Genomic DNA, 27,752 nt, shown 5'->3' with positions numbered 1-27,752 from the left:
AACAATAACAATATAATATGTATATATTTAGTCACATGTCACAAAACAACCACTACAACAATAATGAAAGAAAATAAAATAAACACGATTATTAATCTGCAATTGTCTGGCCAAAATTCAGATTACACAAGGCTCAAAGACTATACTTACAGGTATATTTTAAAATAAAATAATAATAAGAATTTCCCAAATTCACATATGAAGTTATATTCATGAGAGGACTCAATCAAGCCTTCCACAGATCATTTTTGTATTTTTCATTTTCTTATCAAATCAAGAAACATTCGAGAAATAGAACCTTCACAAGCATTTTTTGCAACATCAGAAGATGTACATAAAACATATAGAATCTTACCACAAAACATTGGATACATCCATAGGTCATTTTTTGGTCAGCCCCTCCCACCGTTGCCATGTCGTTGGGTCCTAAAGAAGCTAAGCAGTGCCTGAGCCTGCAACCAATTAAAAACTTAATGCATTAGTATTCCAAAATAGAAGGGCTTTAATTACACTAATGGTCCCCAAAATGTACATTCATTAGTCCCCAGAGTATACATCTTGTTACACTTTAGTTCCTAATCTTTTGGTTGTTCCAACTTTGGGTCCTCAAAGTATGTGATTTGTTACACTTTAGTCCAAAACGTCAGCGTCATTCAAAATCAATAACAACGGGATATTTTTGAAATCTTACAAGCCTCAACAAAATCAAAATAACCAAATACTAAAAGTATCCATTTTGTAACATTTTGGTTCCTACAATATCTGTTTTGTCTTATTTTAGTCTCCAAAATATGTACTTTCTTGCATTTTTCATTTTTCATCTTTAATCTTCTAATTTTGTTTTATTTATTTATTTTTTGTAAAATTATGAAAATACCCCTTCTGATATTGATTTTTGGACATTGCTGATGCTAGGGACTAAAGCGGAACAAATTGCAAAAACAATTAAAAGATTAGAGATTAAAGTGTATAACATAATACATACTTTGGGAACTATTTGTGCAATTAATTTGAAATAGAATTTTAGCTAAACACATGAGGAAGGGGGGGCGTGTAAAGAAGTATACCTTTTCTTTGGCTCGTGGGGTGCCTGACTGTGACAATACCACTAATGGGGGTAGATAATACATAATACATACTTTGGGAACTATTTGTGCAATTAATCTGAAATAGAATTTGGCTAAACACATGGGGAAGAGGGAGCGTGTAAAGAAGTATACCTTTTCTTTGGCTCGTGGGGTGCCTGACTGTGACAATACCACTAATGGGGGTACAACACCTTCTGAAATTACCAGGCTACAGAATCGATTGCTGTTCGTGCAAAGCTGCAGAAGAGCAGCTGCTGCATTCTCTTTTCCTCTTGCAGAACCCAACTCAATTACCTCAACCAGAACTGGGATCGCTCCCTCCTGGCCAATAGCAATCTTTCCCTCCTGAATAGTAGCAAGATTTGCCAAAACAGCAACCGCTTTATCAACCATCCCAGCCGCAGGATCCATCATTTCTACAAGGTATTTCACAGCCCCAGCCTGCACGATCCGAGTTTTGTTTTCATGAAATATTGACAAATTAAATAAAGCTGTAGCCGCGTCTTTCTTTCCCCTAGGAGTCCCATTTCCCAGTAAGTCAACTAGAGGTTTTATTGCCCCGGACCTTCCGATCGTGACCTTGTTATCCTCAATAACCGAGAGACTAAAAAGAGTGGCAGCTGAGTTCTCCCTAGCCACAGGGCTACCTGTCTCAAGAACATGAATCAGGGGTTCGATTGCATTAGCATTGGCAATTACAGTTTTGTTGTTATCATTAATTGATAAGTTGAGAAGTGCAGTAACGGCATTTTCTTGAATCATTGTGTCAGTTGAATAGAGTAGATCAACCAACAAGCTAATGGCTCCACAGCTTGCAATTGCGATTCGGTTATCCATATTATGTTTGGCAAGTAGCCTAAGTTCAGCTGAGGCATTTCTTTGCGCATCGATTGAAGTGCTCCTCAAGTCCTCAGCAAGCCTCCTGACTTGGCTTTGAACTTCAGAAAGATCAGCCCTTGTTTCAATGGCAGGTGAAGAAACTATCCTTGGAACAAACCACCTTTCAGGACGGCGCCACATTGATTGGCTTCGAGATCTTGTCTCCAATCTTAGTGGAACCTCACGTTGTCTCTGTGGGGTGGTCAAGGTGCTAGCAGCTTGTGGCTCTGATGGAAGCTCCCCAGAAGTATCACTATTGTAGGCTGTTGCTGGTGAAGACACATTGTTGCCATCAGCCAACATCCCTTGTGAAATATTCGCACTAGAAAGTGCACTGGACGTTGCGGCAGTTCGATTATGGCCATGAGGCAACCGTTCATCAGCCACACAAGCACTAGAAAGTTCTGTTCTTGATGGTGAAATGGGGGGTTGGCTACCTGATTCCAAACCTAGCTCTCCTGAGTTAGCCAGCCTGTCTTCAGAACTATTTACTGATAATCTATCAATATCCAATCCATGCCCATTTCCATCTGAAGATGAACGGGGATGTGATGGAGAGGTTCCCTCTTGATGGCCTCCACTAGATGAAATTAGGTTCTTTCTAGGTGAACCTGTAGACCGAGTTGATTCGGGTGACATATGTTGGTTGCTTCTTGAATGAGGAAGGATATGCGGATCCTTGGAGGCAATATTCTCAGCATGTGCAAGTAAAGAAAGCTGGTTCAAGCTCATAGACTTCATGGGATCAGGCAACTTCACATTGTTTGTTTCACACCAATTTGCAATCAATTGCTTTACAGTGTAATTAGGAATAAGATTGGTGTGGGTCAGGGTTTGCCGTGTCTTGGGGCAAACAATAAGCCCAAGATCAATCCATTTCCTGATAGAAGCTCGCTCATAGGTTTGTCCTGAAGCCACAATAACTGGATCCGTCATCAGCTCAAGTGAAAGGGGGCAGCAGAAATCAGCAGGTATCTGAAGAGGGTTAGAGCTCTGAGATTGTTTCATCATAACAAGGCGCTCATGCATGTGGATAACAAGAGCAATCATTTGATCAAAGTACTCTGCTTCACCGTTCCTTTCAGCTTGTTCAGCGTTCTCCTTCAACTTTTCAAGGGCCACAGCCTCAATCAGAAGCTCCTGGTTTGACCTTAAGCTCAGACAATCTGCAAATTTTTCCAGGCACTCTGAGCTGGCTCCGGAGCCATCCACGTGCTCCCTAATGGATTTACTGATAATAGCTGATGTTTGTTCCAAACCCATTTGTTTTATTTTCTGTACAAAAAGCTGCAACCATAAAACTTTCTAATCATAGAAATCTATGGAAAGAGCTAGTCTTTAATTTACAATTAGCAAAGACCAAGAATTCACATGTTTACGGTACTCTAAGATGAGTTTTCATCTAAGAAACAATGTTTAATGGGCAGTGAACTGGATAAGCATGAGGTGTCTTCAGTGTAAAACCAGCTCAAGAAGGTAAAACTTGGGGGAAAAAATTATCATTACTAGATACCTCAAGAGATAATGTATTCAATTCAACTGGGAGATGTTGATCAGAAGATTTCAGCACCTCGAAGATTTCCACACCAGAAGCTCGAACCTTAGATATTAATGATTCAACTTGTAGAACCTAGAGATCATCCACAACAATATGCTAGTTAGAACAAAATGAGTTCAGTACAAGAGCAGCTCCAAACCATAAGCATTTTAGTGGGGGGGGGGGGGGGGGGGGGGGGGGGGGGTGGTTGGTGGAGGAAATTAACTCAAACACCTGAGCATCCAATTATATATCTCATAACAGGCCACAGAAAAGTAAGTATTCCTCCTTGATCTAGGAACAACAAACCAAAGACAAATCCTAACCATCCACAGAGACGCTATCTTATACACCAAGTTCAAACCAAAAACCTAACTTTTTTGGTTCTAAGTGGGAAAGAGGAGTTCAGAACGGAGAAGTAATATCATGAAGGGGGCAGTATCAGATCACCAACACAATATAGATAAACACCAACTTTGTCACGAAGGTTTACATCCTATTTAGAAACAAAGTATTAGTCAGAAGGAATTGCCCGTAAACTCAGTAAGACCAGGTAAAGGAAAACCATTGCCAGAAAAATTGGGTCTACAAAACATCAAAGCAACTGTCCAGAGGAAGAATTGGAATTGGGTCACTATAATTCCGGATTTTGTGATTGCAGTAGAACCCTTCCCATAGAACAAGTCTTACAATGCGAGTCCAGGAATAAAGTTTTAACAGAAAATGATACTAACAAGTAACAATCCTAAAGTGGAATAAGGTCCTTGCAACCTTCTACCAACAATTGAAAGATGAATAAAAGAAAGAAACAATTGAAACATAGAATAAAAAGAAAGAAACAAAATGGAATCAAGAACAACCATTACCACAACCAGTTTTGGAAGCAACAACCAATGGTGATGGTGGTTATATGATGCTGAATGTGGTGGTGGTAGAAAAGAAGTCTATTGGGAGAAAAGGGAGGGCTCCCCACCCAACCCCCAAAAATAAATAAATAAAAAATATATATAATAATCTCTACATCCAGCAATGCACCACCTTAAATGAACTTCCACTGCTACCATCATGACTCACTTTCAATACTTTGCAAATGCCATCACTATTACTATCACTAGCAACACCACACCACTGTCATTAAAACTCTACAAGAAATTAAGGGGCCTAATCAATCTTTGTACTGATTAACATTCTAAGCATGAGATTGTTGAGCCTACAAGGTCTTCTGGTATTTTGGCTCGATTAAATGATATGGCAAGATAGATATGCTTTTTCCAAAATTAGAAAACTAAAACTGCATGTATAAAATCAAATCATACAAAATAGATTTTACTCCTCAATGAATGCCAATTTTCAAATAGCTCCCTCAATTCGTTGACAGAATGAACCAGTTCTGCAAATGCCTTTTGGGGCAGATCTTCAGACACTATGTCAGTGCCAAAAACAGCATCAAGCAGAGTCTGTAGCAACTTCAGTATCTCTTCAATCTTTTGGTAATATTTCTGAGCTGGATCATGATTTATGTAGTCATGAGAGGATAAAAGAAAGAAAGAAGAGATGTTGTTGAGAAGTACTTTTAACAATGATATCGCCATCACGCCTGTGTCAAGAACAGAACAGATAAGCAAGTAGTTATTGATACTGAGTCACATGGATGAAGAAAATTATATGGGAAATAACAAGCCGAACCCATAGAGAAGTTAAGCTTCTTCAATAAATGCACATTAATCTCAGAGTTCTAGGAAACTTTTCACCAAATAAACTGTTGTAAATAAACAGCAATACAAATTTGATGTGTTGAATAAGCTGTTATGTTAGGCTTTTCATCATCTATGTTTTTGTTTCAACTGAAGATTATATGGGAAATAACAAGCCAAACTCATAGAGAAGTTACAAATACTATTATTAAGCTTGCACATTGATCACAGAGTTCTAGGAATCTTTAACTTTTCACCAAATGAACTGTCATAAATAGAGGCCAGTGTAATTATCAAGACTACAGAGGTAGCAAGTGGATTTTTAACAAAGTTAGGGAAGTCATGGTGAAGAATAAAAAATAATCAAAAGCAATAATTGTAGCTGAATATAGCACCTCCAACACAATACATGAAAGGCTCAGCAATTATGGAACTAAAAAAGCAAACATGCATGTTACACAACTCTAATAGAAAAAATTGTAAACTACAGCATTCAGCCACAATAAGGAAGAAATAAAAATTAATCGAACACAAATTAAAACGCAGATGTTTAGTACATAATACCAACCAAGTTTTGATACAAGCAATAACCAGACTACCAACTGGATAGAAAAGAGACACACTTTCTTTTTCTTTTCTTTTTTTTTCTTTTTTTTTTTTTTTTTTTTTTAGGGGGGGGGGGGGGGGGGGGGAGAGTTCAGATACCTGCAATTTGATGTCCCCAGTTATTTTTCTCACATCACTGATCCTTCAGAAACTAAATTACACCAAAAATATGAGAAAACCTCTTTTGAACACTCTAGAGAAGAAAGCACGTCCCAGAGTATCAAGAGATTAAAATCATATTGAGACGATCTCCACATTTTAAATTATCTGACGGGTGATACCCAGTACAAGAAAGTAATAAATTTATCGTCAAATGAAGTTATATATTTAAAATGATGACAGAATCTGCTAAAAAGAAGAAGAAAAAAAATACTGTGAGAACTGAATCTGCTGAACCCAAAATTTTGTTTTTTAGTTGCTTCAATACGATCGTTGTCGTAATTATGTATAAATTTCTCACTGTTTTTCGTGAATCACCTATTTTGTGATTTATTTGGTGTTTTCTTGTACTCTTTCTTTTGCTGTGTCTTTTTACCTTATTATCTTTTTGGGTCTAGTTATTTTTCTAATTTTTTCAAACGTGTGTTTTCAAGTATTTTGGTTGTCTATAGATATTGGCAACAATGTGGGAAGAAGTTTTATTCTAAACAATGAGATGCATCTACTTGGGTCCTTAAAAGTAATTTGGTGGGTTCTATATAAATTTAATCAAAGGTATATAGATTGGTAAATTGTGCAGAAGCAGATCTAGAGATAGGTTGGGTTGCCTGAAAAGTAATATCACTAAAAGCATTTCATATGGAGATCCCACAATAAATTATATGATGGGGATTGGAAAGGCAATAGATAACAATATGAAAATTTTAGTATAATTAGTGATTATGATTTAATAGTATTTTTATTTCTTTATTAATTAGTTTCCTATTCATTGTGCTTTCGTAATTAGATAGTGATTATATCTATTTATATGGCTCCATGTAATGGTTTAGAAAATTAGTCTATGATATGCTTTGAATATTGATTGAGATATTTGATTTTGGAATTGTGAATCCCCGGTTTCTTATTCTCTTCTTCTTGGTGCTACATCATTATAAGTTGGTTCCCCTCTATTCTATTACATAGTTTTTTTAAGTATCCCACTAAAAAAATTCTACACATTATGCCCACATGGGTCATGCCCCCTCCCCCCTTTTACTTCATCCTCCCCAACCTCTTGTCCGAGGCTAGGTCAACATCAACTCTAACAAACTATGGCAAGTTCACCCCTTCTATCATGAAAATCACTGTGAAATAACTTAAGGAGAGACTCGTGAGGGCTAGCTCAAATGGTAAGTTCCCAAATAAACAACCAGGAGGTTTTAGGTTAGAGTCCTTACTTTGTTTGATATATGAGGCTAGCAGATGGCATCACATATCCGGAACTAAGTCACTTAATATGTCCATATAGTGGACAGATCACGCTACAAAATGTGAATTAGTGTATTTGATATAAAAACGGGTCAAACTTGCGGATTTGTATGGTCATTGAATTCTGTTTAAACTAGTTTAATGTTGTAAGAATACTTCTTCTGACAAAGCAGAAACAAGGTGGGACCTATGCTATTAAGGCACAGGTTCCCTACTCACAAGACAGCTCATTCACAATGGTAGTACAAGAAGAGTCAGCTTTTAAAATGATCAAAGGCTTTCAAGCATTAGTTTGTTGCCGATGTGGGATTGAAATTATTGGGGCGATGCTTTTATATTGAAACAGAAGCCTCACTGAATAGTTTGGCAACAACATGGAAAGTTTTAAAACAGACTTCTTTATTAATTTTTCCTACTCAATAACAGACTGCAACACTTTATTATATGGGTTACAATATATATTTATACACTCTCTGGAGGCACTCCCACTCTTGGGGTATTTTTATTAAAGACACTCTTGCACTCCAGCTTGGCGGATCGGTGAATTAGATCCGGTGTTTTACCCCAAGTTTCACCGAAGGTAGAATCAGGGAATTCCTCACTTAAAAAATAATAATTTAAAAAAATAAAAAATAATAAAAGAATAAAAGAATAAAATCCCCTTAAAGACAGAAAGTCAATTAGAAAACACAATAGCAGACAAATCAAATCTAAATTCTTCACATCAATTCTCATGATGGGATTTCAAATTAGGAATTAATTCAAACAAGGGCATAATAGCTACGAAATTTAGCAACTACTTAACTTTAATCTATATAATATTATAAAAACAACACTTTCTTCTCTCCTATCTGAGTCTTTTGATGCTTACGTTATTTTCCATTTTCTTTTTATTACATCTATATCCAACCACCCAAAGTGACACTTAAGTTGGTTATGTAAAAGAACCCAGAGAGACATCATGGAATGACAACCTCTACCCAACTGCCAAGTCACAAAATCAAGTTTAGTTCACTTAAACTACCAAATGGACATTATGTGAGAATTGTCATTCCTTAACATATCGTGTTTCCTTCTTAGACAATGAAACATCTACAAACAAATGCCTGCTATATATATATATATATATAAATCTAGAACCAGATCAAACATTAAGCCTAGAGAAGTAGGTATGTGATTGATGTCAACCACGACATTAGTACATGCCCTCTCTATGTTCTGTACTAAGTTTTCTAGCAGAACAGCTTTGGATGAAGAAGTAATCTAGTCAATCGTAACAGTGGGCATTTAAACAGGGAGGACTACATGGAGCTTGTTAAATTCGAGAGGATTTCGAGGACTAATAGGACGAAGAAATGGGGGATGTCGTGTGATGGAGGTGGTGTTTGGGGTTATGAAATGATGGCAAGGTGGGCCCTAATGACTTTAAGGGCTATCTCAAATAGGCTATCAATGAAGGTGATATCATGGTTGTTATGTAGAAAATATCTATGAGATAAGGGCTATGATAAGATTAGACAGTGGGGATGAAAAACTATGACGGTCATCTCAATATATTGGCCTTTAAATAATGATGACAAACTAAGCCTGGAGACATTGATTTTAGACCATTTTTATTTGTATCCTGTTTTGTATACAACAATAATCAATGATTAGTAAAGCACATTATTCATAAAAGAAGCAAATTATTTAAAACTATATTGAGTTTCTTTTTTGAGAATAAAAAGAAGCTCATCATCATTCATCACTACTTTATCAGCAGCTTTTGAAGCTTAATTAAAACTATTTTATTATTTTTCCCCCTCAGTCCTTTTGCTTAAATGAACTTGTCCTCATTCTACATTGCTTGGCATTTATACAGCATACATACAAGCTTCTTATATAATTAGAGAGAACCTAAAAGATATTATATTTTTGTTTTGCAAGTAGGTGTAGATTGACTAGTTTTATTTGTCCTTTTATTTGTATATGTGTATCTTAAAAAAATTGATTGGATGGACACTTATTGTACATACTACATGCCTTTGAATTAATGACTGTTTTTAAATTTTTTTCATGGATGGTGACGAATTTCACATGTGGCTTCTTGAACCTGTATTCAATTCCATGGTTACATTCAAGAGCTAGATGAATGTGGGAAATTCGTATACGTGGCGGATACGTCTCGAATTTCAAGTACGAATTTCCCATGTTGTGGTTTGTTTTGTATTCGACTCTCATTAACGGCACAATAAGATAACTATACCAATATATAGATATGGGACAGAACTTCCCTTGTTCATCCAAGGAAAATACCCACTTAACCTGAATAATAACAAATTTACCAATTAGTTATTTTTCCCTTTCTCCTTTCAAGCTGACGTTCCATAAACTGTTCAATAAATTGAAAGATGGTGCTTTCGGCAATCACATAATCTAATCACGTTAAAATGAATCATTAAGCCAGGCTGCAGCTAATGAGACTGAGAGGCCAAAACCTACAAACCCATCTATATGACCATGCCACAAACCACGATCCATACCAGTTATTCAGAATCCTACAATCTCACAAAGTTGAAACTTGTAACATACACATTGACAACAAATCTCCAAGAAAACAGTTTGTCAGGCAAAAATTTGCAGCCAGGAACAACTAGCCATCAAAAAGAACATAAAGACAGATTTTTCGATACTGAAAACAACAGACATAAGCAGAAACATACTCAAAATTGAAGACATAATACAGTCTGATCAATAAATTCAGTCGATACAGAGTTTGAATTCGTATGCATATATATAGAGAACTGTAAAAAAAAAAATTATGTATAAATGAGATGGATCTTTGTTCATCTGTTCAAAATCGAAACAGGTTAATTGGAATGATGAGCAGAACTTGATCGATCAATCTCTCGAAGCATGAGCATGAGAGCGAAATTCAGATACAAAAAAAATTGAAACCCTAGATGGATCAAACCAAGAGAGAGAGAGAGAGAGAGAGAGAGAGAGAGAGAGAGAGAGAACCAGAATGGAGAGAAGACAAGAGCAAAAGTGTTGGTCTTTGGCCCTCTTCGCAACCCCTACTCCACAAGGAGCTCTGAAATTTTGGTTTGGGTCTCTCTGCTGGGTTTTTCCTTTGTCATGGTGTCTTTTTTATTACTCATTTTATGCCACTCTAGTCTAGTAGTAGTTGAAAAATACTATATATTATTACATTTTTCTTATTAATTAAAGATATTGTCTTTGTATCCAACAAAATAACAAGTTACTTACAGTTGAAGCGTGTGTCAAGTGTGTGTTAGCGTAGACAAAAAATAATTTAAATAAATTTAATAAATAAATTATTAAACTACTATTATGATAATATTGTTAAAATTTTGTGTTTATGATGTAAAATAAATAAATAAAAATTGTTTTCGTTTTGGTTTTGGTTTTTGCTTTTGTTTGTGTATAAAAATATATTTAAAAAAGAAATAGTACGTTGTGAGGGTGGAATTGTACAGTGACTGACAGTGGAGTGGTCAGGCGAAAGGTGGTCAAGGTTCGTCGACAACTAGAAGTGTTGGAGATCAGTGGTGGTCAAAGGTGATAAAAATGATAGAGAGAGTAAATTTTTTTTTTTAAATCACCTAAAAACACATTTTTTATTCTAAAAGTTTTAATACACTAAACCAGTTTTCATTTTTTTACAATTACAACAAAACAGGAAGACAGAGAAATGAAAGAGTGAATAAATGAGGCTTGATGAGCAAAGAGAGAGCTATTTTTAACTTGTATTTTTTAAAAAAAAATTATTCTTATATAAAATTCATATATAAAACTTGACAAGAATAATGTGATAATATCATTATTGTAAATAAATTCATTTTCAATGGTATTTTATTTTGAAGTGAAAAATTTACAACAAGCCATATCATTATGGAAATTCTATTTCTACACACCTGATTAGCTTAGGGCACACATTTAATGAAATATTAATTTAATGACAATTATATCTTAAATAAAAATTACCAGCAATACCCATAATATTATATAGAAAACTTCTCTATACACAACTTTTAGGAATAAAAAAAATCTCAATTGACACCTTTTGAATTAAAAAAATTAAACCCTAATTTTTTTATTCACTTTATAGTCACTTGTGATGTTTTTAAATGACTGTTAAATTTGGCTTGATTTATTTTTGGCTTGATTTATTTTCTTTTTCTGTAAGTATATCAGATTGGTATAAACAACTTTCTTATTTGTTAGTTGTTACTACTAATATCAGTTGACTCTAATAACAGGCCTCATCCAAATGATGAATGTTCGGGGGGGTGATTTGGATGGAGACATTACTTTTCTCTTGGGACTCTGATCTGATTCCTCTACAGCAAATCAAACCCATGGATTATGTTGGAAATGGTTATAAATTCTGGGTAAAATTAGAATTTTTTTTTTAAGTTTGGTCTATTTTTTAGGTGGGTCCCGTGCGTCGATTTTCACGGGTCAAAGTGGTAACGCGTTCTATGCCGCGTTGTGATTCACGTGGTATATTTGGTTGCTCAAAACCATTACCGAGTGTAGACGCGCCCGCGGAGGGGCCTCGCTACTACAGTTCGGACTCGATTTGTGTCACGGTTCTTAATCTGAACCAAAGAGTCCAAATCTGGCAAATCGTTTTGAGAAACAGATTTTTGAAAAAGTAGTGCCAAACATGGACTGCTTTGCCAGATACAGAGTCGCCACCTAAATATTTTTTATGGGAGAATTTAGGAAACCCTGACTCGGTGCCGAAGGCCACATGTCCGTCATCACCGGAGTTGTCTCGGCTCGGGAGCTTGGGTACGATCGGGGAAGGTCAGCTATGAGCACCCCCTTTCGCCCGGTCCGAAGACCGGCCTCTACTAACCGCGATATCCGTTTTTGAAAACTTTATGTGTTCTTAAACCAATTGTTAGCCTAGAATTACTATGTTATGCGCGCGGCAAACAAGTATAGACCGAATCGCCCAAATTGGAAATAAAACATTTTATGTTCGTTTTGAAAATGGTTTGCTACTCGTAAGTAGGCTAAAATGGAGGTTTTGCCACCTTCAAGTGGGCTTTTGGAAAAGATGGTTTTGCCACTATCTAGTGGGCTTAAAAATCGCAGTTTTAACGCATTATCCCAATTTAAGCAATTTGACCTCCACCCACAGGCATTCAAGCAGTTTATCTCATGTAAGCACTTAGCCGCATGGCAAGCATACTGTCATGGCAACACTCACACGCATGCTGGATGCTAAAGCAAAAATACTTACATCGTACTCCGTGCCAAAACAGTAAACTAGTTAGCAAACATGCATGTCCTAGTTCATGTTAAAAGTGGCTAATGCATCACATGCAAAATGCGATCTAGGCAGGCTCGGCTAGCCCTAAACATGGCATATGAAATGCGATCAACTATCACATAGTCAATTTTTGAATTGAAGTACGAATGCAGTTAGCGTGATGTACCGAGCCTAACGCATGCAGTACAAATGTATGGATGCACGCATGCATAGCATAAGGTATGCTAAAATAAATGTGCCCTAATCTACCATCATAAGCAGGTAAATAAAAGGGAGAAAGAAGTGGGGGTTGGAAGACATGCACACACACACCCACACTTATTACAAGTTTGCCCTCGCTCGGAGGGACCAAATAAATATTACAAATTAATTAACTACGCGAGCTAATTAAATATTACAAATTAATTATTCTAAGAAAACAGTAAACCGCCTCGGGAAGCGCGCCGCCATGCGTAGGCTGCCTCTGTTTTCTTTCCTATGCTCCTCTGGAGGCTGCCAAAATTTCAGGACTGCTTCCTTGGATGCTGGGAGACACCACCGGCTGGGTGAAATTGCCACCGGCACTGACATGTTGCCACCGGCACAAAATTGAAGCTGTCGGCAGAGAAAAGATTGCCGGCCGGCACCTTACACTGCCGGTCGGCAGAGTATTCCTGCAGAACCTGCAACCCACAGCAACAGAGGACAAGGCAAAGCATGGCAGCACATTTCAAGGCATATATGCACCAACCATGTCTCTTATCATTGTAATGACTCAAAGGGACATGTGCCTCGATTCTCGGACCACCAATCACGCATTTCCATGCATGATGGCCCAAAGAACCAAGTATGCAACTTTGATTTCAAATGCAATGCAAACCAAATAAACACACAAGGAGGCCTAACCTCTATCATACTCATCTCAAGAGGCAAGGTGATGCATGCAAGATGCAATGCAACTTAGGCATACGAGTTAAGGATGCAACATGCCGATACAAGCAAACATGCAAGATGAGCATGCAAATAAGCAAAGGATGGTCTTAAACATGAATTAGGCAGCTCTAGTTAGGCCCAAAACAGTGGCCATAATATGAAAATGAAGTGCCTCGAAACGCGTGCACACGGGCACGCAAACCGAGGCAATGGCATATGCAATGCAATGGCTAAAACGGCATATAGAATGCAACATGGACTTATACTAACATGAGAGAGCCTCAGCCACACTCACATAAGAGGCCGATGAATGAAAATGGAGTGCCTCGAAATGCGTGCACACGGGCACGCAAATCGAGGCAATGGCATACGCAATGCAATAGCATGGAAATGGCATGCAATCATGCTAATGGAATTTCAGCACTGAAATGTGGGGGAAAACAGCCCCGAAATGATGCGAAAACACAACTGATACATGGAATAGTCCCGAAACATGGACTTTTGGCACCCGAAATGGCTTACAGCTATACAAAGCATGCACAATATGGACATGGAGCATGAAGACAGAAGCAAAACAGCTTCAAAATAAGCATTTTTCTAGTACAAGTCATGGCCAAACAACAAGCAAAGATAGGGCAACAATGGCATGCAAAAATGGCCCTAAACATGAGGTTATGAAGCAACTCACGGCTTCTAACTCCAAACAGGTTAGGGCCCTTCAACAACATTGAAGAGGGGCCCAAAATAAGACTATTTACAGTTTATGGCAGCCCCAAAAACAGTATACAAATATATTAGAAATGCAATGCAAAAATGAGGCTCAAAAGTGGCTATAACATGAGGTATACAAAACATTCACCAAACAAGAAAATGCCCTTAATAAAACATGTTCAGGAGGTCAAAATAAAGCCACTTTTAGTTCGGACCAAGGTCCAAAAACAGCAACATCAGGGGCTGCCAAGGCATGCAAAAAATGGGACCAAAAAGAGAATATAAAGGCAAGTATAACATGGAGGTCCGAAACAGTGTTGAGCCCTTCTTCAATGTTGAAGAAGGGCTCAAAATAAGCCTATCTACAGTTTACTACATGCCCAAAAACAGATTACACATAGGCCAAAAATAACATGCAAGATTAGGGCCTAAAGGAGAGATAAAGAAGGAAGTGCTAGCTACTATCCTCAAACAGCAAGAGGTCCTCAATCAAACATGAAGAGGACCTCAAAATATGATGATTTGAAGTTTGGGTCGGAGCCCAAAGATGCAAGAAACTATGGCTTAGATATGAAGCAAGAAAAGGCTAGAAAAGGGAAGATGAGGACTCACCCTTGAAGACCAGCAAATCAGCACCTCTTGGACCAAGTTTAGGTGCTCCTAAGCTTTGGAGAACAACCTCAAGCTGCTGGAATGGGCGTTGGATGCCTTGTGCTATGAGTTGATGAAGAAATGGCCCAAGAACAAGGGTGTTTGATCACTCTAACACACCCAAATGTAGAGAGAGAGAGGGGGATATAGAGAGAGAAGGTGATATATATGTTATATGTATGTATTAGGTCTGGTTTTTGCTGAACCAAAACAATGGAGGAGGATGGCTTCCTTATATAGGCAATACTAAGCTTCTAAGACAAGCTTCAAAGGGTCAAAGGGGTTTAAAGGGAGGTCAAGGCTTATTGGAGAAGCTTGGACAGCTGGTAGGCTTCTTGAGGAAGCCAAGATAAGGGGTCAAGGCTTCCTCAAGAAGCCTTGAGCAAAGGGTGCAAGAAAAGGGGCCAAAGGGTGTGCAAAGGTTCAAAATAGCAACTAATATGCACGGGGGAGTGTGCTGGTGCATTCCAACTGGCACAGCTGGGATGCACCAGGCTTGGAGAGTGCAAATGGTGCAAACCGGCCAGAAAATTTGGTCGTCGGCCAAAATAAAGTGCCGGTCGGCATAATATTTTGCCGGTCGGAAAAATAGATTGCCGATAGATGATTCCAATGTCAAAAAACGGCCGGTGGGTATGCAAATTGAAGCCCCGGAAGTTAACTTTCCAATGGCGCAAACCTTGCATCAAAATTCCTCCTGTGCAAAAAGTTATGCCCTTTTTCGTGAAGCCGCGCAGATTCGATCCAACCGGGATGATGCCCGACTTCAACTGATCATATCTCCCCCACCCGGACTTGGCTCTAGGAGATTCTTGAGTGCAAAATGAAGCCTCGGAAGTAAGCTTTCCGATGGTGGTGGCCCCATAGCTAAACTCCAAGTGTACAGACAGATAAGCCCGATTCAGCGAGGGCTGCTCGACTCGCTTCTACCCGGATTCATGCCGAACTTCTCCCAAACTAGTTTTCTCCTCTCCTTTCCTCTTTTCTTCAACTCCAAAACCCTAAACAAAGTGTTTTGAAAGATTTGCCTCTCTTCTAGCCGAAGAAATTGATTCTTTGCCCTGCACATCTCTCAACACCGAGCAAACCATCAGTAGTGCCCAAGTCTTAAGGGCGGTCAAAAATGGGGTATCTACGCCGAGTGAATGGGAAATTGAAGTCAAAGTGTGCTCCATGGAAATGGAGTTTTGGTGGAAATTCCTTAAGGTTGTAAAATGGCTTGTCCCACATTGATTTAGTAACAAGAAAAATAAAATGATTTTGTGTTATAATTTATTTTCTGGTTTAAGTAACTAGAAAATTAATTTGTGGTTTGGTTTTCTAATTTTTGTAGTCAGATATTATTTCGGTATTTTATTTTACTAGTTTTAGTAACAAGGAAAATAAAATTATTTTGTATTGTAATTTATTTTCTGATTTTAGTAACTAGAAAATTAATTTTGGTAATCAATCATGTAACTTTGTGACTCGGTCACAATCTATTAATTTTGTAAGTAACTTATGGTTTCGTTTGGTAGACCATTTTTTTTTAACCCTTTGTGAAAATGTGTTAATTATTTTAACTTTATCACAGTTCATCGTGAGTATACATGGAAGAATTTGTTTCTACAGTAAAATATTAGTTTTACAAACTAATTTTATTTTTATTACAATGTGGATTCATAGTCTTGAATTGTTTCTGCACTTGAGTCGGAAAATATATATATATATTCACAAGAACATTTTAATGCATATTTAATTTGTTTATTTATGTACAAATCAAACTTATTAAATAAAGGTATGTTTTGTCATTTTGAAATTTAAAGTTTAAATGCGTTAAATTTTATTTATAAGTTGAGAATCTTTTTATTTCATGATGCAAGTGATGGGATCATGCATTGTTAATTTATTTTGTTAATTCATTATTTTTAGTTGATGCGTTTGATATGCATGTATGATATCAATTCAAGTTATTTCTTAACAATAATTTCAAGTGATTTGGAATGATAAATTGTTATGTCGACTTTGGACATAAGCAGGTTAATTTGAATATTTCTAATCAATTTTGAATGGGTGTTTAAACATCAGAGAAATTTAAACATGAAGATGTATGTAATTATATCGATCCGTTTAATTGGGAAGTAATTTAAGAAATCTTTTATGTTGATTATTGAATTATGTGACATGAGATGTCATTAATAATTATTTTACTTGCATAGTAGAATTTGTTAAACCATGAACCATTTTATTAATATGGGGGTGTATCTCTTGCATTAGTTGAGATAATTTAATTTTCTTCTGTCACAAATATTTTTATGACAGTGACATTTATTTGTTATTGAGTTGCAAGAATGTATACAATCAAATGGGTTTTTGAATTGTTTGATTCTTAGGCAAAATTTTTTATGAGAATATGATTTTGTCAAAACATTAATTCTGACTTGAGTAGTCATAATTATTTTGGTTTTTTCTTGAATTTGTTTTAAAATTCATTGATTTATATTAGAAGTGATAGGGGTGGTGAATATGATGCACCATTAAATGTATTTTGTGCACAACATGGCATTATTCACCAAACTACAGCACCCATGTTACTAAGTTCAGGCTTACCACAGAACTTGTGGGGGGAAGCAATTTTTGTCTGCTAATTATGTTCTTAATAGAATACCCTACAAGAAAACCAACAGCACTACTTATGAATTGTGGAAAAGTCGACCACCTTCCTACAAATACTTAAAAGTGTGGGGGTGTTTGGCAAAAGTTGAAATTCCTGTTCTTAAAAAGACTAAGATTGGACCAAAAATAGTAGACTGTGTGTTTATTGGTTATGCTCAGAATAGTAGTGCATATCGGTTTCTGACTTATAAATCAGAAATACCTGATATAAATGTGAACACTATTATAGAGTCAAGGAATGCTGTTGTTTTTGAACATGTCTTTCCTTACAAGAAAGGACAGGAATTAAGTTCACAGAAAAGAACTTATGATTGTACACAAAGTCAAGAGACTAATGACAATCAAACACAAGAGACTAGTAATAGTCTCGACCAACAGGATTTAACTGATGATGAACCAAGACGAAGTAAGAAAGCGAGAACTTCAAAATCCTTTGGTCCAGATTTTCTGACATACCTGTTAGAAAATGAACCTCAAAGCTTTAAGGCAGCAATGACAGGTCCTGAAGCACCTTTGTGGAAAGAGACTGTTAATAATGAAATTGAATCCATTATGCAAAATCATACTTGGGAATTGGCGGATCTTCCACCAGGTTCTAAACGTCTTGGATATAAATAGATATTCAAGAGAAAAATGAAAGCAGATGGTTCAATTGACAAGTATAAAGCACGACTTGTAGTTAAAGGTTACAGACAAAAGAAAGGTCTGGACTTTTTTGACATATATTCCCTTGTGACAAGAATAACATCCATTCACATGCTTATTTCTATAGCAGCGTTGTTTAATTTAGAAATACATCAAATGGATGTTAAGACAGCTTTCTTAAACGGTGATCTAAATGTAGTGATCTATATGGAGCAACCCGAAGGGTTTGTAGTGTCGGGGCAAGAAAAGAAAGTTTGTCGACTTGTAAAATCCCTTTATGGATTAAAACAAGCACCTAAGCAATGACATGAAAAATTTGATCATGCAATGCTTACTAATGGGTTTAAGATAAATGAATGTGACAAATGCGTTTATGTTAAAAACACTGACCAAGGATATGTCATAGTTTGTCTTTATGTGGATGACATGCTTATCATTGGAAGCAGTCAAAACATGATCAAATCAACTAAGCAGATGCTTAACAAAAGATTTGATATGAAAGATATGGGGGTCGCAGATGTTATATTAGGAATGAAAATTACTAAAACATCTGACGGATATGCATTATCTCAATCTCATTATATTGAGAAAATTCTTGATAAATTTATCAAAGATAATTTAAATTTAGCTAGAACACCTGTAGATATCAGTCTTTATTTATCGAAAAATAAAGGTGATGCAGTGTCTCAGTTAAAATACTCCCAAATCATTGGAAGCCTAATGTACCTAATGAATATTACTCGTCCTGATATAGCTTATGCTATCAGTAAATTGAGTAGGTACACTAGTAACCCCGGAGAAGACCATTAGAAAGCGATCATTCGGGTTCTTAGATATCTAAGATTCACCCGTGATCATGGTTTGAACTTTACTCGATATCCAGCAATACTTGAAGGTTATTGTGATACAAATTGGATATCGGATACTAAAGATTAAAAATCCACAAGTGGATATGTCTTTACTCTAGGAGGCGCTGTTGTTTCTTAGAAATCCACGAAACAAGCATGCATCGCACGATCCACAATAGAATCCGAGTTCATTGTTTTGGACAAAGCAGAAGAAGAAGCAGAATGGCTTCGTTACTTCTTAGAAGACATACCAATGTGGCCAAAACCTGTGCCAGCTATTTGCATTCATTGTGATAGTCAATCTGCAATAGGCAGGGCACAGAATCACATGTATAACGGTAAGTCACGACATATTCGTCGTCGACATAATACCGTAAGGCAATTGTTGTCAAACGGAATAATCTCAATAGCTTATATAAAATCTAAAGAGAATATTGCGGATCCATTAACAAAAGGTTTGACAAAAGAGCTAGTGTATAGTTCATCGAAGGGGATGGGATTAAAGGCTATTACATAAGAGTCGTCATAATGGTAACCCTACTTATATGACTAGAGATCCCAAGAACTAAGTTCAAAGGGACAACTAAGTTATGTATGGCTCGCCAAAAATCACCAAGGGATTAAAATTCCTACCCATTTCTATGGTGAGAGTGATATCTGCAACATATGTTATCTGCAAGGGTATAAGGATAAGCTTTGCTTTTAATGTTTACTTATATCTTGATTAAGGCATAAAATCAAGATGAGTATAAGGAGATACTCACAATAAGAATCACCTATATGAGTGTTGAACTGGGGCCGGTTCTATGAGAATGAAGAGGCTAAATTCTCTAGAAACACTTCTGAAAATCAGGCGCGTTCAAGGCCAAAATGAACACAACAGTGAGAACCACGATGTGTTAGAAGATATTTTGTGTGAAATCTATTGTCTTGGCTTACACAAACGGCTGAACAATTCAAGGCATCGCGTCCATTGGTTAGCTAGTAAGTCCGATAGGTTATCACTAGGGAAGGTTTAAGGCCGAAAACTACCTATCCTGATGCAAGATATTTTCGACTTATACTCTTTCGATAAATCTGCATATTGTTGGGTTTCCGTTGTCATCAAATTCCATTCATGTGGGGGATTGTTGGAAATGGTTATAAATTCTAGGTAAAACCAGAATTTTTTCCTAAGTTTGGTCTATTTTTTAGGTGGGCCCCGTGCGTCGATTTTCACGGGTCAAAGTGGTAACGCGTTCTATGCCGCGTTGTGATTCACGTGGTATATTTGGTTGCTCAAAACCATTACCAAGTGAATGGAAAATTGAAGCCAAAGTGTGCTCCATGGAAATGGAGTTTTTGTGGAAATTCCTTAAGGTTGTAAAATGGCTTGTCCCACATTGATTTGGTGGGAGGTTTTGAATGCGTTTATAAGGCTTGGGTTTGGTACTTGGGGTGTGCCCCAAGGGGTACCCAAGTGTTTTAGAGGGAGAGGTTATGGGCAAAATGGGCTAGACCCATTGGATTCAAAAAACCACCACACGCACGCGCGCGCCGCTGCCGCCGTCTGTCCGGTTGGGCGGGCTGGGCTGGGCTTGGGTGCGGGTGCGTGGTGTGTGGTTGGGTTGGGCTTGTCCGGCCCAATACTAATCTTTTTGAGTCAAAAATATTTGAATTTAATTTTATTTTTGGTAAAATAAAATTCAGAATTCAAATTAAACTGGTTTGGTTTTTCTATACATCCAAACAGAGCCCTTCCCGTATTAAACCAAAAATATCCTGATCCGGATTTACTGTACACCCAAACAAGGCCCTTCTCGTTTTTGTTATCTGTTTGAATTGTAACCAAACAGATTCAAATCTGTTTGAATTCAAAACCAACAGGTATCATACCTGTTCAATTCAAAAACCTAGAGCCACCATTCCATCTATAAATAGGACAGCCCTCATTTGGATTTTGAGAACTCTAATTTTCGTCCTTCATAATTTTGCAAACATCCTCTTCATTTTGCTGCATTATTTTCTTGTCAGAGAGAGTATAAACACTTTGTGTGTTCGTTAGACAAACAATTTGTAGTGCTGCTATTGTTTGTAGTAGATCATTTTATCTTGGGAGATAGACGTCCATATTCTGAAAGCACCGTGGAGAGGACGAATCTGTCTTAAGGACACAGTGTCAAACACTAGACTTGATCAGATTATAATTCGAAGAAATTAAATCAAGTAAGTTATTTAATTAATTTTTGTGTTATTGTTATTTATTTAAATCAGATTTTATTTTTATTTTTGTAACAAAATAAAATCTGTTTTTATTTATTTATTTATTATTTCGAGTTTGATTTTTGTAATCAAACAAATTCTCTCATTTTCTTTATTTCTTTAAATTCTAGTTGTTGTTTTGTACACAATAGAATTAAATCTTTTAAATACAGTGAAGATTGTCCAACAGATTATACCCCTGCACAAAGTATGCTGTTGGATCATGACGTTACCTTCCACATATTTATATATTGCAGTAATTTTCTTGACGTTAAAATATGCTATTGGAATTTTTTAGACTTTAGCTTTCAAGGTTTCACCTGGGTGGTAGTTTTCAGACTTTGGTCTTCAAGTTTTCAAAAAGTGTGCGGAAAGAAAGAGAGGGATAAGTGGCGTGTACAATAATATTTGAGTCAAGGTTATAATTGTAATTTTTAATATGTGAATTGAAAAAATTAATCAATAAATAAATTAATAGGTGTGTATTGAGAAAATATGTGCTCTAAGTTATTTAAGTGTGTGGAAACAGAATTTCCCACCTCATTCTGTATGAATTTTGAAAGGTTCTATTTACATACCATGAATTCTTATCGAAAACAAAAATCTCTCCACACAATCACCTATACACTATATCAACAAATCTCTCTTCCAACATTGTTCATTTTCACCATTATAATCTAATACATTACACTTATCATATTTTCTATTATAACCTAACACACAACACTCATCATTTTCACCAATGTAATTTTCACTATTATTTTCTAAACTCAAAACATTATTGTCTTTGAAGATTTAGGGTTTTAAGAATATTGAAGTCAATTGATTTTGAAGATTTGTATACCATGAATAACATTCAGATTGCTGATTTGGAACAATACAACAATGAAAAGGTTATTTTACATTTTTATTTATCTCATCCATATAGAAAATGGCTTGTTTGTTCGTCACGTATTCAAAGAATTAGAGTTGAATATTTATAAAATGTTCAATTATTTATATTTGAACAAAATTATTTTGTTCAAATTATTAAGATTGATCAAATATTAAATGTTTATACATAAAAAATTGAACATTTTGATTGTGGTGTGTACCAATTTATTAACTTAGGGTTAAAAAGAAAAAGTTATGGTGTGAACTGAGATATTTTAACAATCTAAAAATTATTATGTATATTTACTAAATAATTGTGTGAATTGAGATATTTTAACAATCTAAAAATTATTATGTATATGTACTAAATAATGATGTGTACTGAAAGGATTGATGGTATGTAAATAAAATTACCCATAAATTTTTTATTTGTATAGCATTACTCATTTTTAATTTGTTGGACAATCTTCACTGTATTTAGTAAAATAAATTATGTTTGTGTACTAAACAACAAATGAAATACAAAAGAAATATAGGAAAGAAGAGAGTTTGTTTGATTACAAAAAATCAAACTAGAAACTAAAATAAATAAATAAAAACATACTTTATTTTGTTACAAAAACAAAATCAAAATCTGATATAAATAAATAAAACATAAAACAAATTAACAACTTACTTGATTAATTTCTTGAACAATATTCTGATCAAGTCCAGTGTTTAACACTATGTTCTTAAGACAGATTCGTCCTCTCCACGATCCTTTCAAATTTGCAGACGTCTATCTCCCAAGATAAAATGGTCAACAACGAATAAATGTAGCACTACAATTTATTCGCACAACGAACATACTTTGTGTTTACACTTTTTCTCACAAGAAAATAATGCAGCAAAATGTAGAGATAGTAAAGCAGAATATGAGAACGAAAATTGGAGTGAAAAACAAATGAGGGACTTATCTTATTTATAGATGCAGTGGTACCCTTTTAGTTTGAATTAAACAGGCAGCATACTTGTTTGAACAGGTACTTAACCTGTTGGGTTTGAATTGGAACTGTTTGGGTTCAAATTTGAATTCGGACAGATATCAACCTGTATAGCATTCCAACCGGGTTTTTTGAAATTTAAATATATTCAAATTTGTCCAAGTGGGAAAAAATCGAACCTAATTTAGAATTTAATTTTAGAAGAGTATAATTCAAATGTTTTCGGCCTAAAAAGATAAGTATTGGGCCAGACAAGCCCAACCCAACCTCACACCACGCACCCGCACCCAAGCCCAGCTCCAGTCCGCCGGGCGGCGGCGCGTGCGTGTGTGGTTATTTTTGGGTCCAATGGGTCTAGCCCAATTTGCCCATAACCTCTCCCTTCTACAAAATTTGGACGCCCCTTGGAGCCCTCCCAAAGTTATAATTCCAAGCTTTATAAACCCATAAACTTCCTCCCACCAAACCAATGTGGGACAAGCCTTTATTCAAACATTTTAGGATTTTCCACCAAAGCTCCATTTCTATGGGGCACACTTTGGCTTCAATTTCTCATTCACCCGATAATGGTTTTGAGCAACCAAATATACCACGTGAATCACAATGTGGCATAGAACGCGTTACCACTTAGACCTGCCAAATTTGGCGCACGAGTCGCACCTAAAAATTAGACAAAAGTTTAAAAAAAATTTCTGTTTTTCCAGATTTTTTCAAAAATCATTTCTAACAATCCTCCACATGAATGAAATTTGATGACAACGGAAATGCAACAATATGCAGAATTTGTCGAAAGAGTATAAATCGAAATATCTTGCATCAAGATAGGTAGCTTTTGACTTTGAACCTTCCCTAGTTATAACCTATTGGACTTACTAGCTAACCAATAGACGTGATGCCTTAAATTGTTCAGCCGTTTTTGTAAGCCAAGATAATAGATTTCACACAAAATATATTTTGACACATTGTGATTCTCATGGTTGTGTTCATTTTGGCCTTGAACGCTCCTGGTTGTTCGTGAGTGCTTCTAGAGAATTTAGCCTCTTCATTCTCATAAAACCGGCCCCAGTTTGTATTCGTCTTGATTTTTATGCCTAGATCAAGATATAAGTAATCATTAAAAGCAAAGCTTATCCTTAGACCCCTGCAAACAACAAATGTTGCAGATATCACTTTCACCATAGGAATGGGTAGGAAATTTTAATCCCTTGGTGATTTCTGTTGAGCCACACATAACTTAGTTGTCCCTTTGAACTTAGTTCTTGGGATCTCCAGTCATATAAGTAGGGTTACCATTATGATGACTCTTATGTAATAGGTTTTAATCCCATCCCCTTTGATGAACTATACATTTGCTTTTTTGTCAAACCTTTTGTTAACGGATTCGCAATATTCTCTTTAGATTTTATATAATCTATTGAGATTATTCCATTTGAGAGCAATTGTCTTACGGTATTATGTCGACAACGAATATGTCGTGACTTACCATTATACATATGATTATGTGCCCTGCCTATTGCAGATTGACTATCACAATAAATGCAGATAGTTGGTACAGGTTTTGGCCACATTGGAATGTCTTCTAAGAAGTGACGAAGCCATTCTGCTTCTTCTCCTGCTTTGTCTAAAGCAATAAACTTATATTCCATTGTGGATTGTGCGATACATGTTTGTTTCGTGGATTTTCAAGAAACAACAGCGCCTCCCAAAGTAAAGACATATCCACTAGTGGATTTTGAATATTTAATATCCGATATCCAATTGGCATCACAATAACCTTTGAGTACTGCTAGATATCGGGTAAAGTTCAAACCATGATCACGGGTAAATCTTAGATATCTAAGAACCCGAATGATCGCTTTCCAATGGTTTTCTCCGAGATTACTAGTATACCTACTCAATTTACTGACAGCATAAGCTGTATCAGGATGAGTACAATTCATTAGGTACATTAGGCTTCCCATGATTTGGGAGTATTTTAACTGAGACACCGCATCACCTTTATTTTTCGATAAATAAAAACTGATGTCTACAGGTGTTCTAGCTACATTCATATCATCCTTGATAAATTTACCAAGAATTTTCTCGATATAATGTGATTGAGATAATGCATACCCGCCAAATGTTTTAGTTATTTTCATTCCTAATATTACATCTGCGACCCCAATATCTTTCATATCAAATCTTCTATTCAGCATTTGCTTAGTTGATTTGACCATATTTTGACTGCTTCCAATGATTAGCATGTCATCGACATAAAGACAAACTATGACATATCCTTGGTCAGTGTTTTTAACATAAACGCACTTGTCACATTCGTTTATCTTAAACCCATTAGTAAGCATAGCATGATCAAAATTTCCATGCCATTGCTTAGGTGCTTGTTTTAAACCATAAAGAGATTTTACAAGCCGACAAACTTTCTTTTCTTGCCCTGGCACTACAACCCCTTCGGGTTGCTCCATATAAATCTCTTCATTTAGATCACCGTTTAAGAAAGCTGTCTTAACATCCATTTGATGTATCTCTAAATTATACAACGCTGCTATGGCAATAAGCATACGGATGGACGTTATTCTTGTCACAGGAGAATATGTGTCAAAATAGCCCAGACCTTCTCTTTGTTTGTAACATTTTACTACAAGTCTTGCTTTGTACTTGTCTATTGAATCATATGCTTTCATTTTTCTCTTGAATATCCACTTATATCCAAGAGGTTTAGAACCAGGTAGAAGATCCACCAATTCCCAGATATGATTCTGCATAATGGATTCAATTTCATTATTAACAGTCTTTTTCCACAAAAGGTGCTTCAGGACCTGTCATTACTTCCTTAAAGCTTTGAGGTTCATTTTCTAACAGGCATGTCAGAAAATCTAGACTAAAGGATTTTGATGTTCTTACTCTCTTACGTCGTCTTGGTTTATCATCAGTTAAATCCTGTTAGTCGAGACCATTACTAGTCTCTTGTGTTTGATTGTCATTAGTCTCTTGACTTTGTGTACAATCATAAGTTCTTTTTCTGTGAACTTGATTCATGTCCTTTCTTGTAAGGAAAGACATGTTCAAAAAACATAGCATTCCTTGACTCTATAATAGTGTTCACATTTATATCAGGTATTTCTGATTTATAAGTCAAAAACAGATATGCACTACTATTCTGAGCATAACCAATAAACATACAATCCATTGTTTTTGGTCCTATCTTTTTCTTTTTCAGAACAGGAACTTCTACTTTTACCAAACACCCCCACACTTTTAAGTATTTATAGGAATGTGGTTGACCTTTCCATAATTCATAAGGAGTACTGTTGGTTTTCTTGTGGGGTATTCTGTTAAAAACATAATTAGCAGACAATATTGCTTCCTCCCACAAGTTCTGCGATAAGACTGAACTTAGTAACATGGCATTCATCATTTCTTTAAGGGTTCTAATCTTTCTTTCAGCAATTCCATTTTGTTGTGGAGAATAGGGTGCTGTAGTTTGGTGAATAATGTCATGTTGTGCACAAAATTCATTTAATGGTGCATCATATTCACTACCTCTATCACTTCTAACCATTTTAATGGTTTTTTCAAGTTGATTTTCAACTTTTGTTTTGTAGAGTTTAAATATTTCTAAGGTTTTATCTTTGTTTCTAAGTAAGTATACATAACAATATCTTGTGCAATCCTCGATAAATGTTATGAAATACTTTTTGCCTCCTCTAATTTGAACAAATTTAAGATCACACACATCAATGTGAATTAATTCTAGAGGTTCAGTTTTTCTTTCAACTGATTTAAATGGAGCCTTAGTTAATTTTGCTTCTACACAAATCTCACATTTGTGATTAGGATCAATTTCAAACTTTGGTATATAATCCAAACTAATTAATCTACGCAAAGCATCAAAATGCACATGTCCTAATCTACCATGCCATAAATTCGACTCAAGAATATAAGCAAAAGATGTGTTATTCTTATTCATAGTAAGTTTTGGTACAACCATCATTACATTCAATTTGAAGAGACCATCACTCATGTAACTCTTACCAACATACATACCACTCTTTGTTAATACAAATTTATCAGACTTAAATACAAGCCTAAAACTATTTTTACTTAACAAAGAACTAGAAACAAAATTCTTCCGGATGTCTTGTACATGCAGTACGTTGTTGAGGGTAAGTTCTTTTCTTGATGTCATCTTCAAGATCACCTTTCCTTGTCCAGCCACAGTAGAAGTAGAAGAATTTTCCATAAAAGTTGTTCACCATTTGCAGCCTCATTGTAAGTAGTGAACATCTTCTTGTCCGCACATATGTGACGAGTTGCCCCAGTGTCAACCCACCATTCCTTGGAATTTCCAACCAAATTAGCCTCAGACACCACAGCAGAGAGGTTGATGTCATTTATCCCGTCAGAGATGTAATCTAATTCTGTCACATTGGCTTGATTGGTGGTCTTCTTGTTTGTACTTCCGCGATCCTTCTTAGGGTAGTGGCAGTCAGAAGCTCGGTGTTCGGTCTTGCCACAATTATAGCATTTTCCTTTGAACTTCTTATTACTATTGTTGTCACCTTGTTTAGGACCATCTTTAGTAAACTTCCTCTTTTTGTTATGTGGTTTGTGCACTTGTTCAATCACATTAGCCTTAGACTTAATGGGATTTTTACCATTCTTCTTTTCAGCCTTTCGGTTATCTTCCGCAATTCTCAATCTTACAATCAATTCATCCATGGTCATCTCCTTGCGT

The 27,752-nt window shown here is 36.1% G+C and overlaps 1 protein-coding gene across 2 annotated transcripts; it reads right to left on the bottom strand.

Annotated features, from left to right (window-relative positions):
- Nucleotides 1-75: 75 nt before the first annotated feature.
- LOC114303127 (U-box domain-containing protein 4) lies at nucleotides 76-10,401 on the bottom strand. 2 transcript variants are annotated; one of them, XM_028248278.2, is made up of 5 exons: nucleotides 10,212-10,401; nucleotides 4,821-5,101; nucleotides 3,481-3,597; nucleotides 1,221-3,242; nucleotides 76-452 (listed from the first exon to the last, which is right to left on the bottom strand). In XM_028248278.2, the coding sequence occupies exons 2-5, from the start codon at nucleotides 5,094-5,096 to the stop codon at nucleotides 393-395; spliced, it is 2,475 nt and encodes an 824-aa protein (XP_028104079.2). In that variant the 5' UTR covers nucleotides 5,097-5,101; nucleotides 10,212-10,401; the 3' UTR covers nucleotides 76-392. The 2 variants fall into 2 exon arrangements, with proteins under 2 accessions (XP_028104079.2, XP_028104078.2); XM_028248277.2 differs by having other exon boundaries at nucleotides 1,221-3,254; nucleotides 10,212-10,379.
- Between the last annotated feature and the right edge of the window lie 17,351 nt (nucleotides 10,402-27,752).

This window comes from Camellia sinensis, chromosome 4, assembly GCF_055761805.1.
Source record: "Camellia sinensis isolate YWXY chromosome 4, ASM5576180v1, whole genome shotgun sequence".
NCBI classification, from domain to species: Eukaryota; Viridiplantae; Streptophyta; class Magnoliopsida; order Ericales; family Theaceae; genus Camellia; species Camellia sinensis.
Note: the sequence above shows the minus strand (reverse complement) of the source record. Positions and strands in the feature narration are given on the sequence as shown.